This window comes from Tachypleus tridentatus, chromosome 7, assembly GCF_004210375.1.
Source record: "Tachypleus tridentatus isolate NWPU-2018 chromosome 7, ASM421037v1, whole genome shotgun sequence".
NCBI lineage: Eukaryota > Metazoa > Arthropoda > Merostomata > Xiphosura > Limulidae > Tachypleus > Tachypleus tridentatus.
Genome location: NC_134831.1, coordinates 39,265,633 through 39,280,579, shown reverse-complemented (window position 1 = coordinate 39,280,579; position 14,947 = coordinate 39,265,633). Strand labels below are relative to the sequence as shown.

Here is a 14,947-nt window from a genome sequence, read left to right as displayed (position 1 = left end):
TTTACACTTAGTGACAATAGGGTTTTCTGAAAGAGATAAAAGTAATTCTGGAGTCATCAACATTTCCGTTACATTCAAGTCCAGCCACCCACGATCTATGGTGTATAAACAACGGAACATGAAACAGCGACTGATATTCAGTAGTCCTGCACGTAAGTTAAGAGTGTATAGAACACGCTGACATCGTTGACAGTAGGAATGATTATTTGGTTGTTATTAAGCGCAAAGCTACACATTGGACTAGCTGGGCTTTGCCAAACACGGATATCGAAACCAGGTGTTTAGCGTTGTAAGTCTACTCGGGGGAGTTCGGCAGTAGGCAAGAAGTCAGTATTTGAAATAAAGGCGAGGAATAATAGTTGAATGGTTATATGGGGTATTCTGCGCACGCTTTTAAATTTCTCGTCTCAAACAACGAAGTACAGAGCCCTATAGCTTTTTGGATTAATTACATTAAATTAAATTTAAAGACAATATTCCGAAAATGTTTCATTGTTACGTCATCTATATATTTCCACATCCAGAGTGAAATCATGGCTACGTAGGATCTGCGATTCGTCATTTTAGTTCAGGAACTTATGAACATGTGCTAAATCACTTATGTAATGGGTCAGAAAATTTTCGTCATTATTGACAAAATTATGGCTTCATTACCACTGCCCAAGATTTCTGAATATTGGCACGTGTAGCTAATAAACAAATCCTGAAAAAGAAGGAAACGTGAATAAAAATTGTTTAAATTCCGAGGATTCAACCAATGATTAATTTTTCATCATAATCTACAACTTTGAAATACGTTGTGTTTTGTATTCGTTTCCTTAAAAATACGTTTTCTTGTATGAGCCTTTTTCCCTTAAAACACACTGTATTCTGTATACACTACAAACCTTTTCTTAACTCCTTGGTCACTGGAGAAAGACCTTGTTCATATTTAGAGCTCTAAGTTAATGTTTTACGTTGAGAAGCGAACAACGTTTGAAGGTCGAAACGTTGTTCGCTCCTCTACGTAAAAATGTTTCTCAACCCCAACTAGCCGTTTTTACAAATATATTTTTCTCTACAAGTGGGTTTTCTCGACATTTCTAAGTTAATTTGTATAGTTGAATTGAATAAACGTAAAATGCATTTATATATGAGTAAGGTGGTTGTGGCTTTCTAGAGATATATTAACGTAAGAAGGTTTTACCGTTGTGAAGATGTACTGAACATAAGTACGATTGCTTTAGTTTGTATACGTGTACTGGATATAAATAAGATGGCTTTAGTTTGTGTAAGAGTACTGATTATAAATAAGATGGCTTTCGTTTGTATACTTGTACTGAATATAAATAATATGGCTTTAGTTTGTGTACGGGTACGAGATATAAATAAGATGGCTTTAGTATGTATAAGTGTACTGGATATAAATAAGATGGCTTAAGTTTGTATACTTCTACTGGATATAGATAAGGTGGCTTTAGTTTGTATTCTTATGCTAAATATAAATAAAATAACTTTGGTTTGCGTACATGTATGACTTTAGTTTATGTGCGTGTACTAATTATAAATAAGATGTCTTTAACTCTGTAAAGATCTACTGGACATCAGTAATATCTTTAGTATTTATATGGCTTTAGGTTTTCAAGGTGTCTATAATATAAGTAAAATGGCTGTACCTGTATTACACTGCAATACAGAAGACAGCGTTGTACTTTCTTCTGAGTTAATAGTTACAATTAATGAGTTACAAATGTTTTGTGAATTTAATTCTTTAGAAGTAGCCCTTACAGACGACTCCATTCGAACGTGCTTTCTGAGAGTCTGTATAAATAACTCCCATAACCTGGTTTTATGAATTTAATTGACTAAAAATAACCACCAAAAGTATTCTGTTTCTAGGGTTAGTTATGTTTTCTCTGTTTAGTTCATTATATACATCCTATACTTAATCTGAATGTTTATTATCCTTTGTAGTGTTTTCAAACTGAACATGTGAATGGTACCCTGATGTCTGGCCTTAATTTTAGGGTTTCCACACTGATCTTCTATGTGGCATGTTGAAAAATGGTCGTATTTTGCATGTTCCTTTACATCAAACTTGCGGAAGGTATATTCAAACGTAGCCTTAATTTCAGGGATTTCACACCGAAGTTGTGTATGCTATATTAAAAGATGGTCTTATTTTGCAGGATTTTCACACCGAAACTGTGGAGGGTACATTCAGACCTGGCCGAAGACAAAGTAAGGAAGAGAGTAGAAACAAGAAACTTCTCAGTAGCAACTCTTTAGGTAAGAATAGCACATGAAGACAAAACGTTTTTGAAAATTTTGAATAGTTACATCCAATATCTGTGTACTGCTTTTGGGCTCGCATTAATTACGTGAACTTTCTAAAACTGTGTTCATTTTTTCCACTTCTTTTACTGGTGAGAATTTGGCTGTGGATAAATTTTCTCGAAAAACGACAACGTATTCTTAGGAACAAGAACTGACTAACACACCAAAGTGCCTTTCCCGTCTCCTTGTGGTTCAGCTGTAAGTCTGAGGGCTCACACCTCAAAAAAACAAACAAACCGAGTTTCGATACTTATGTTGGGCACTGCTCAGTTAGCCCATTGTGCAGTTTTACGTTTAACATTAAACAGACAAAAGTAGTTTGACAGAAATATTATTGGCGTCCTATGTCTACATCTGGTGATTTAATACTTTCTGCACTTCTTCACGAGATATGAAAGTAAGAACATGTCGTTTATAGACAAAGAAATGGTCCAAAATCAATGCAGAACGTGCTGGTTCTCATTATACAAAACGCAGAAGAAGATCTAGTGCTCTCTTAAATGTAGAAAATCGTGCAGATATGCTTAACAATAATATAAATATGTACAATATACTTAGAAGTCTTGAAAATTGTTTCCTGTTACACAAAGACACACACATAAAACCATTGGTATATCTCTCGAATTAGAAAGTTAAATGTAGTCCGTTGTGTAGCGTCGCACTAAGGAGACGACATCTTTAAACAGAACAAATATATATATGCGTTTTTAAACGTAAAACAAAACAAAAATATAAAATGCAGTCGCATCTTCTACATACAGTTTTCTTCTATGAGTGTCACAAAATTATATAAAGTAAAGAGTTAGCTGCTTTCTACTTGATAGTTTTTGGTGAATTAATTCGTTGTTTTTTATCTTAAAATATTTAGTTCACTTCTACTAAAATTTTAAATTTTTGGTTCATTAAAGACTCGAGAATTACAAAAGTATTAAGGTCCTATTTATAGTTAAATAAAAACAGAGTGATATCAGTAATAATTTTTAAAAGAATTAGGTTGTTTTCAAAGTGTTCACCCCTAAAATGCTATCATTTCACGTTTATAAACGTCGTTTGTAATACTAAATAGAACAACAGTCTCAATATGTTAAGTACGCAAATTTCCTTCTAGACAGAACCTGTTGAAATCAGGTACATTCTAACAATTATCTTTTTTTAAATTTTATTTAAAGAATTGTGGTCTATGAAACAAACATTACTTTATAAGTTTTACGTCGCGTGATGGTTTATTTTTAGAAATAAACTTCACATTTACTTTCGGTATGAAATTGAGAAACACTGATAAAATGACGAACCATATTACGTATGAAATTTAAAATCCTTAAGAAATATCATATCTTCCTCTGTGCCAAATTGAAAACTCTTTATCAGAATTACATCCTATTTGTGCCAAGTTGAATAAACCCTTTACAAATATAAAAAAAATTTCTCTGTACTAAATTACAACTCATTTAGAAGTAGCATAATGTGATCTGTAACAAATCACAAAACCTTTAGAAATATAAAATTATGATCTGTAATAAATAGCAAAACTTTTATAAATATAAAAACATGTTCTGTAACAAATTACAAAGCATTTAGAAATATAATAATATGATCTATAACCAATTACAAAACCTTTAGAAATATAATAATATTGTCTATAATCAATTACAAAACCTTTAGAAATATAATAATACTGTCTATAACAAATTACAAAACCTTTAGAAATATAATAATATGATCTATAACCAATTACAAAACCTTTAGAAATATAATAATATTGTCTATAATCAATTACAAAACCTTTAGAAATATAATAATACTGTCTATAACAAATTACAAAACCTTTAGAAATATAATAATACTGTCTATAACAAATTACAAAACCTTTAGAAATATAATAATATTGTCTATAACAAATTACAAAACCTTTAGAAATATAATATTGTTTATAACAAATTACAAAACCTTTAGAAATATGATAATATTGTCTATAACAAATTACAAAACCTTTAGAAATATAATAATATGATCTATAACAAATTACAAAATCTTTAGAAATATTATAATATGATCTGTAACAAATGACAAAATATTTAGAAATAGGATAATGTGATCTGTAACAAATTACAAAACTTTTATAAATATACTAACATGATCTGTAACAAATAACAAAACCTGTAGAAATATCATGCTCTTCTCTATTCTTAAAGTGAATTATTTGAACATTTTACCTTTACTTCTTGAAGCTTTGAACTATTAATGTTATTTAAGGTTATTTCAATATCGCGAAGTAAGAAAATAAAGCATTATCATAATTATAAAATATAGATGTTTTAATTTTAATAGTGGTCTTTTTCATATTTTCTTATAATATGTTCTTTTTCATATTCAGTGAATTCAAGAAGTAGATCAATAAATATAATAATATTTAAAACAGTGAAGTGAAAAGTTTTCATTGGGTTAGAATCAGCATCAGAGAATTTATATTACTCATCAAGATAGGTATATTTTCAGATTTCACTCAGATCAAATAAATATGCGAAGTCTAGTTAAACTTTTCATTTTTATGTATACTTTCTTCTTTCTCTAAATTCTTTAAAAATATGAAGTTAAAATATTTTAATAATTCATTTCTCTGTTTTTCTTTTTCTTTCTACAATTAAGTTTATAAAATTGAAACATAAAAGAATTTTTACTTAGAAGTGTAAACGAATAATAGTTATGTAAGTGTGTGAGGTAAGTTTAAACATACTCTCCAATGAACCTTTGTTTAAACTTTTCATTTTGGAAAGGTTCATAATAGACAAGATTCTAACCCATATACTTATTAAAGTTGTTGTTGTTTTCGAATTAAGCACAAAGCTAAACAATGGGCTATCTGTGCTCTGCCCACAACGGGTATCGAAACCCGGTTTTTTGCGTTATAAGTCCGCAGACATACCGCTGAGCCACTGAGGGGCATTTTTAAAAGAAACAGGTTATTAAAGAAATGAGTATGGAAAATTGTGATCATATTTTAGACTATCTCAAGCTGTTATTAGAACTGCTTTCAAACCACAGTCCGGCTCAGCATGGCCAGTTGGATTAAGGCGTTAGACTCGTAATCTGAGGGTCACGGGTTCAAATCCCCGTTGCACCAAACATGCTCGCCCTTTCAGCCGTGGGGGCGTTAGAATGTTACGGTCAATCCCACTATTCGTTGGTAAATCAGTAGTCCAAGAGTTGGCGGTGGGTGGTAATGACTAGCTGCCTTCCCTCTAGTCTTACACTGCTAAATTAGGGACGGCTAGCGCAGATAGCTCTCGAGTAGCTTTGCGCAAAATTCAAAACAAACAAATTACAAAACCTTTAGAAATATAATAATATTGTCTTTAGAAATATAATAATATTGTCTATAACAAAATCTTTAGAAATATAATAATATTGTCTTTAGAAATATAATAATATTGTCTATAACAAAATCTTTAGAAATATTATAATGTGATCTGTAACAAATTACAGAAACTTTAGAAACATGATAATGTGATCTGTAACGAATTACAAAACTTTTATAAATATACTAACATGATCTGTAACAAATAACAAAACCTGTAGATATATGATAATGTGATCTGTAACAAATGACAAAATCTTTAGAAAGAGGCAGGTTATTAAAGAAGTGAGTGTGGAAAATTGTGACCATACTTTAGACTATTCAAAGCTGTTATTAGAGCTGCTTTCAAACCTTAGTCCGGGTCGGTATGGCCAGTTGGGTTAGGCGTTCGACTCATAATCTGAGGGTCGCGGGCTCAAATCCCCGTTACACCAAACATGCTGGCCCTTTCAGCCGTTGGGGCGTTATAATGTGACGGTCAACCCCACTATTCGTTGGTAAAAGAGTAGCCCAAGAGTTGGCGGTGGGTGGTGATGATTAGCTGCGTTCTCTCTAGTCTTATACTGCTAAATTAGGTACGGCTAGCGCAGATAGCTCTTGTGTAGCTTTGCGCAAAATTCAAAAACAAACAAACAAATAAACCATAATCCTTTAAAAATATTGACAGACCAAGGTTCGTTCGAAATGTGTTTATATATATAGTGTAATATTACAATCTTTTGAAAACTAAGGTTTGGATAATTTTGGTTAAAATCAAATTTGTGAAATACGTAATGCCCTTCGACAAACCTTTTGAATCGTAATCTAAATAGGCGAGTGCTAGCAATGGATTCAAGGCTGAAAAAATAACATTCTTAATTAATTTCAACGGAAAATGGTCACTTACTAACTTGAAACTAATTTTTCTATTTACTAATTATTTTGTTGTTGTCGTCATCGGAGGTACAAAGTAATCGAAGAACAAGTAAACACTTTAGACTGACACAGAAATGAAATGGCTAATATATGATGTGTTTTTTAAACGAATTTTAATGATAATGGATCAGAAGCTGCATACTGGCCATCTGGTGTGTCAGACTGCAGAGTAAAAGGTTTGAGGCTCGAGACCTTATACTGCTGAGCACGGGATGGCATAATTTGACTATTTGACTGAGTTTCATTGTTCAATAATTCAAAGTTAAGCTGACGGCTAGTCCACATTCAAGCAAGATGCTATGCAATTGAAAAATATAACTCCATGAACCATTTTTATAATAAATAACACAGGTAAAACCATTCGGTGATCGGAATACACCATCTTATTATAATGGAGCTTGTGATATACACATCCAAAACTCGGATCTCGGAAACTACAGCACCGATTATAACTGGGTAATATTTTTATAGCATAACAATAACTAAATCAATGGAAATTTCAACGTAAATAATTCGTTTCAAATTTATTCGATAAAATTTGCAAACAAAAAGGAGTAAGTATCAGATTTAAACGATAAAAATTACAAACAAAACGAAGTATGATTCAGAGTTAACCAATACAAATTACAAAGAAAACGAAGTACGTTTCAGAGTCAAACAATAAAAAATACAAACAAAACGAAGTATGATTCAGAGTTAACCAATAAAAATTACAAACAAAAAGGAGAAATTTTCAGATTAAACCAAAAAATGCGAATAAATTTTAAATATAATACAATAAAAACAATCTTATAAAATATTTGTCTTTGTTTAGTAAAAATCTCATTAGTGTTGTAATATAAGAATAAGGCACTTTTATTGCTAACTGTGTCTTCAAAGAAATATTTCAATAAAATCTACTCTATGATATAATGTTGTGATGATAGCTCATTTTTAAACTAAAATTTTAATAAAATCTTTATTCTCATGTATGGTGAACATTATTGGATGTCAAATATGAGTACACTGTTGTAGAACTGTTAGACAATTCTAGAAAAGACTGCAGGCCCTATAGCTTTCTGTAGGAACTAGCAGTTGTACTTGTTGGGAAGACGCGTATTTCTTTCAGTGTCTTTAAATATGTATTTAGATGTTTCTTGTTGTGTAGTAGCTAAACCGAATATGACTTAGACATACTTGTGTGAGTTTGTCCAAAGTACCTAATGCTTTGACATTCATGCAAAACATTCGTATATATTGATGTAAGTGGAAGTCGTTTCGATTGGCTATATAAGTCTGTTACTTATGCGTTTGTCGTAAATTTAGCGCTAATTTATTTTCGGCCTTGGTTGGTTTAGCGGCAAGTTTTACTTACTACTTTTCATGTGTTCTGTGTGACAGTTAACGTCATGTGGTGTATTTTACGTCCAGTTTTATAAAGCTGGTAACATACTTACTACTGGACGCTTAAAATAGGCTTTCGATACCCTCGGTGGGCAGAAACAAATATCCTGTTGTATCGCGTTGTACTTGATAAAAATGAAGAAGAAATAAAAACAGTCAAATGTTTATTCTTACATTGTTTCATTCAACTTTATTACCTAAGTTTTTGAGCAAAAACAACTAATTGTTTTATGCTGTCTGGTTGCAACAAAACAAAGGTGGGTTTCGGTTTCCTTTTCGTCTTCTCGTAATGTACTGATTAATATAAAGGTAGAAGAACCTGACCCAATTTTGTCCAGTCAATAATTCCGTTACCGAAGTTTCGGTCAGAAATTGTAGATTCTGTTTCCCGGCAAATTAGTTCAATGCGCTCCACGCATGCTCTAGTGATAGAAAGCCTTGGATATTTTTCTTATTGAAAACTGCTTAAAAGTTATGCGACACCCATTATCTTAGCCGTAAGTTTGAAGGCTTATAATAATAAAAACCAAGTTTCGATGCCCGTGATGGATACTAGAGCACAGATAGAGCGATAGATATATTTTTGCTAAACAAACAAATAAAAAAATAAAAGATAAAGACGCGCCATCTTCCGGGAAAATAAAATAGTGCTGAATACTCACCGATGGAAACATGCCAACGTCTGATTTATTTGTATTTGTTTTGGAATTTCGCACAAAACTACTCGAGGGCTATCTGTGCTAGCCGTCCCTAATTTAGCAGTGTAAGACTAGAGGGAAGGCAGCTAGTCATCACCACCCACCGCCAACTCTTGGGCTACTCTTTTACCAACGAAAAGTGGGATTGACCGTCACATTATAACGCCCCCACGGCTGGAAGGGCGAGCATGTTTGGCACGACTCGGGCGTGAATCCGCGACCCTGAGATTACGAAGCGCACGCCTTAACGCGCTAGGCCATGCCAGGCCTGATTTATTTGTAATTACATTTTAGCATGTAAAGACCTGTCATTCCATGAATATTGTACTGCTTTCGAAAAGAAAGAAAGAAAAGGAAAGGAAGAAGCGAAAAAAAAATTATTTCTCAAGTAAAAACGGAAAAATGGTGGTTTTCCAAAAAAAAGACTAAACGTACACATACGTAGCTTTCGTGAAAGAGCAATTAACAACTTTAGGCTTAACATAACCGTATAATATAATTGTGATTAGTCATAAGAAATCTGTTCACTTTAATATTTGCAACAAATTTTACAATACGAAGGCTTTTCGAGTGGTTGAAACTGTCACGGATGATATTTTGAATGTGTGTTTATCATACTTAACCTCTTGAAAGTACAGGCAAAAGGAACCTTTTTCGTAACTTTCCATTGTCCAACATTACAAGACTGATTTTTTAGAGCAGTGGTTCCAAACCTTTTTTATGCCCCGCACCCCTAAAAAATTTTAATATGTTCTCGCACCCCTCACAGTAATTATTTATTTAAGAATAAAGGTGAAGGTGGCCAAAACAAATGTTATCTTGCACCTCCTGGAACGCTATCTCGCACCCCTGTTTGGGAACCACTGGTTTAGACAAACTCTTAGAGTAGTGATCTGTGAAACTAGTTCAGGTAGAAAGGTCAACTTTGCGGAAGCCTTTCGTGTTTCGTCTTCAGGTCAAGTTGCTTAGTCATGGAAACAGTATCTGTAAGGTTTGCAGTAGACACTGTTCACATTTCTGCAAAACTGGTATAACTGGACGTGATATATGAGAGACAGAAAGCTTCCGAAACGCTGACCTTTCTACCTGACTTTATCTAGAAGAGTCATACACAAATAGACAATTACTGTTCATTTAACTGTAAGTTGGTTCAGATTGTTGAGGATGTAAGAAACTGTTGAACTGTTCAACTTTTAGATGTTATTACAGTAACGCGTTGTACGCACTTTTATAGTTTTATAAAGCTTTTAACATGTCCATTACTGTCTCTGCACACTGTCCGACAATTAACATATGTTGTGCATATTTATATAGATTTTAAGACTGTTAAGATTTCCATTACTGTCTATGTACGCTGTCTGACAGTTAATGTTATGTGGTGTATTTTACGTCCAATTTTGTAAGGCTTATAACATATTTACTAGTGTCTATGTGTTCTATCTGACAGTTAACGTTATGTGTTATAATTTACGTCCAGTTTTATAAGGTCGCTTACATGAGTACTATAGTCTGTGGAATATTCTCTATAACTTGTGTTTTAAACTCAGTGTTTTAACTGTTTTACATCTGTTGTTGACAACATTTAAAACTTATCATGTTTCCCAGGGGAGGTCAGTGAATCTACGGACAGTCGGGCAGAAATAGCTGTGCAGACACTTACTAAGATGGCTTCCAACCCTGAATGTTTGAGTTCCGTTCTGACGGGATTGCAGATCCAGATCCCAGCAGTAGTAGAGATGGCCGAGAAAGTAACTGGAGGACTGCTACATAAGCCAGTTTCAGAACTGCTGACTCAGGTGTTGCTGGTGAGGAAAGACAAACACGCCTTTAATTATGTTACAAACCAAGGGAACCGAAGAAAACACGTGCTATTACTATCTAATTTATATAATTTCATATAAGTAGTATTTTTTAAAAAAAGTTGTTATTCATATTTAATCAGCTCTCTCTACAATTAGTTTCAAATATTAGTTGATATGAACTAATTACTGATCAGTAGTTGGGTAAAAATAATAATTAGGCTTAGGTGATCGTTTAGCCTATCATTCATGTATATGAAATAAACCTGACTGCCTCAACCATAACTCATATAGCTAATTAGTTAATGGCCCAGTATGACCAGGTAGCTAGAGCGCTTAATTCGTAATTTCGTAATCTGGGTGTCGTGGATTCGAATCGCTGTCGCACCAAATATGATCATCCTTTCAGCCGTGGGAGGCGTTATAATGTGATGGTCATTCCCACTAATCGTTGGTAAAAAGAGTAGCTCAAGAGTTGTCGGTGGGCGATGATGACTAGCTGCTTTCCCTCTAGTCTTACACTGCTAAATTGGGGATGGCTAACACAGATAGTCCTTGTGTAGCTTTACGCGAAATTAAAAAAACACAAACAAACAAAAATTATTTTATTTTGTCAGATAACCAAGAATAGGTCATGAGACAGGATCTGCTATGATTATTTTATTTGTTGTTGTTTTATTATTTTTCTATGAGAGCTAAATCTGTATAACTACAAAAAAAAGAACGTGTTTTTAAATCATTTAACTTATACGTTGGTAGATGAACGTTTTGGTTCGCTTATTCTCAGTTTGTGAATATTGTTTTGTGTGTTTTCGTTGGTTAGCGAGATCTGTTGATTGTTTCTAGGATTATCTAATAGAATTCTATGTGGGGTTGAGCCTGATAAAAATGGAAACACTTCAGAATTCTGTGTAAAACCTGATCTGATAAAAATGGAGAAGTTTGAGAATTCTGTGCAATGTCGGATCTAAGAATGGATATGCTTCAGAATTCTGTGTAGGACCTGTTCTGATAATAATGGATATGCTTCAGTATTCTGTGTAGGACCTGTTCTGATAATAATGGATCTGCTTCAGTATTCTTTGTAGGACCTGTTCTGATAATAATGGATATGCTTTAGTATTCTGTGTAGGACCTGTTCTGATAATAATGGATCTGCTTCAGTATTCTTTGTAGGATCGAGACCGACATGAATGGAGATGCTTGAAAATTTGGCATAGTGGTTAGGGTGCTCGACTCGCAATCTGCTGGTTGCATGCTCGAATCCCATCTCCTAACATGCTTGTCCTTTCAGCTATGGGGACGATATAATGTGGCGGCCACTGTTCATTAGTAAAGGTGTAGCCCGAGAGTTGGTGATGGGTAATTTTGACTAGTTATCTTTCATTTGATTTGTAACTGCTAATTTGGGGCGGCTAGGTCAGATATCTACTGTATAGTTTTACGCGAAATTTAAAAGAAACTAAATCAAAGCTTTATAATTCTTCTGTGTAATGTCAATGTGATATCGTGTCTTCAGTTTTAGCTTTTGGTTGAGGGTTGAATGTTTTATCCAGGAGCGACGGTTGTAAGTTGAGCTAACCGTTGAAAATTATGTTTGACATCTAAGTCAAAGTTTTTTGTTTTTATTTTGGACATGATTTTGAATTTTACACGGTTATTTGTTAAAAGGTAAAATAGCTATTTATAAATTATGGATAGGTACCACTTAAATTCATTTCGTCTGTAGTCACATGAAGAAAACCACTGGGTATACAGCCAGTTTGAGCAACGATTAGAAACTTTGGTTCGTTAGGTATGAATGTTATTTGCTGCTGAAAACTTGAGATAATGGATATGGTGCCAAAATATAGAACCAAGGGTCCATGGTTTGCGTTCTGTTAAAACAGAATCGTTCTTTGGTACCTAGGTCTTACATGGCTAGCTGGTTTAGACGCTTGACTTGTAATTTGAGGGTCGCGGGTTTGAATCTCTGTTACACTAAACATGTTCGTCCTTTCAGCCGTGGGGGTGTTATTATGTTACGAGCAATCCCAGTATTCGTTGGTAAAAGAGTAACCCAAGAGTTGGCGGTGGGTGGTGATGACTAGCTACCTTTCCTCTATTCTTACACTGCTGAATTAGCGAAGGCTAGCACAGACAGCCCTCATGTAGCTTTGCGCGAAAGTTAAAAAACAAACAAACAAATATTTGTTACCCTTTCAATTGTTTGCGGCGCTGTTGACGAGTTGCTTTCGTTTGAGAGACGCACATTAACTGCATTTGGCGCCAAACGCATTGCTCTATTTAATTTCGTATTTTCTTATTCAGTGAGCTGGCAATGTGTTATAAACATTTACTAAATAAACCCATATAAATTAGTGGATTCTATACGGGCAGCCAGGGCAAGGGTTTGTTACGTTATCAGATCACTCAAGGGTTCATTTGTTGTTTCTTGTAAAACGCAAAACTGTACAATGCGCTGTTTTGTTGTGTTCGGTTTTACGCTACACAAACCCAGACTGTTACTTAAGGATTATGTGTGATATAGTTTTTGTTATATTGATTTGTTTATAGTTTTCAAACCAATTCATTCTTTAGTTAGTAAAGCCTCGTACTTTGATTTACAGAAGTTTGAATAACAACAACAATTGAACTTAGCCTAACTGATGAATAAATATTTGCTGTACAGTTCATAGCAAACCTATAATCATTTAATCATGTTCTTTGGTTACACCTTATTTCTCACACCGAAGGTGTTTTGATTAAGTTATGTGTAGTATGGACATTAATTGTATTTCCTATAGCTTAGTAGCTATAACCTATTTGTAATTAATCTTTGCAGACAGCAGTCAACCAGTATCGGGAAGACCAGGACCAGCCAATCAGAAAGCGCCAAGAGCAGTTGATACTCTATTTGTGTCTAATACTGAGGGTGGCAGTCAGCTGCTTACGTGGAGGTCAGTCGTTACAGTTTACCGCGCTGCTGACCATTAACAAGGTTGTGGACGTCTGTATTCTATATGGTGTGCTTCTACACAAAGTTCCAGCACGTTCCAAGAACTCCAGGTCGCTGGTGAAGTCACTCCATTCATCGAGTTTCAAAGAAAACAGTTCTCACTCCTCCAGAATCACACAGCAACACGAAGAAAGCATTCCAAAAGGTTTCCTTTTGGAAAATAAAAACATACATGATGCAGAAGCTAAAAAAGAATCCTTAGGAAAAGAGGGCGTACAGGCTATGAGACGGTGGCCAAACTCGTGGAAGACTCCGCAAAAAGAACCTCCGTCAAAAGGTTCTCCAGAAACAGAGAACCCATCAGATAAGCCTCCAGAGGAGAACAGTGTTCTAGGTATTCTGAACTACGAAGGTATTGATCTGCTATTGAACGTCCTCAATAATGCAATCACACTATATAAGAGAGTTGTGGGGACTCGACTCCAGTGTACACCTAGCCGGAGGTAGGTGTTTTTTTAAATACGATTGATTATCAATCCAATACTTTCTACTTGAAATTGGATCGTCACAGTCTCTAAAGGAGTTGTCAACAAACTCAGAAATGAACTAATACTTTATATAGTTGTTTCGTTAGTACTGGCCCGGCAGGGCCAAGCGTGTTAAGGCGTGCGACTCGTAATCCGAGGGTCGCGGGTTCGCATCACCGTCGCGCCAAACATGCTCGCCTTTTCAGCCGTGGGGGCGTTATAATGTTACAGTCAATCCCACTATTCGTTGGTAAAAGAGTAGCCCAAGAGTTGGCGGTGGGTGGTGATGAGTAGCTGCCTTCCCTCTAGTCTTACACTGCAAAATTAGGAACGGCTAGCACAGATAGCCCTCGTGTAGCTTTGTGCGAAATTCAAAAACAAACAAACAAACAATTCGTTAGTACTTAATAATACAGATTTAAAACAAATAAAAAACTAAACCGATTTCCTGGATGGGGCCGGCAACACAGCACAACAATGTTTTGGAAAGTTTTGCTTCCTGAAAAGTTTTGCTGATTGTGACAGGTACCTGGTGGGTATGCACAAACATAGTTTTGGTTTTGCTTCATCACATAGGAACTCTGAGAAATAGACAGTTAACTGTTTACCGGAAATAACGTATTTAATTGCGTTTATGTTTCTAATACGCTATTAAGTTCAACATAATTAAAATTGTTTTGCTCCTGATTTTCGTTTGTAATAAATGTCCAGTGCATCACGTTGCAGTGTCCAACAGTAGTCAGGAAGCATTGACGGATTTCAGTTGTCCTGATATCGTTTTTCTATTGTAACAGTGTCCTGGTAAAACTGAAGATTTCGATGAAACGGTACGTGATGGTCACATTTGGATGTGATTTTCGTGATCAGCAGCCAAAAATCTATAAGGAACATCCAACAGTGTTCAAGAAGCAAAAACTTTGTTGTGCAGTGTAATTAGTGTTTACAGAGGTTGAAAACCATTCGTCAAGTTCACGTGTAATCCTTTACAGCCAAGCTGAACACTGTATAAACGTAGT

The 14,947-nt window shown here is 34.6% G+C and overlaps 1 protein-coding gene across 1 annotated transcript in view; it reads left to right on the top strand.

The window, feature by feature from the left end:
- Window positions 1-14,947, top strand: part of LOC143255479 (uncharacterized) — a 221,087-nt gene that overhangs the window by 163,718 nt on the left and 42,422 nt on the right. Inside the window, exons 5-7 of the mRNA XM_076511206.1 lie at window positions 2,169-2,268; window positions 10,273-10,472; window positions 13,291-13,907. Of these exons, the coding sequence (XP_076367321.1) occupies window positions 2,169-2,268; window positions 10,273-10,472; window positions 13,291-13,907 (917 nt within the window). The remainder of the gene's footprint in view (window positions 1-2,168; window positions 2,269-10,272; window positions 10,473-13,290; window positions 13,908-14,947) is intronic.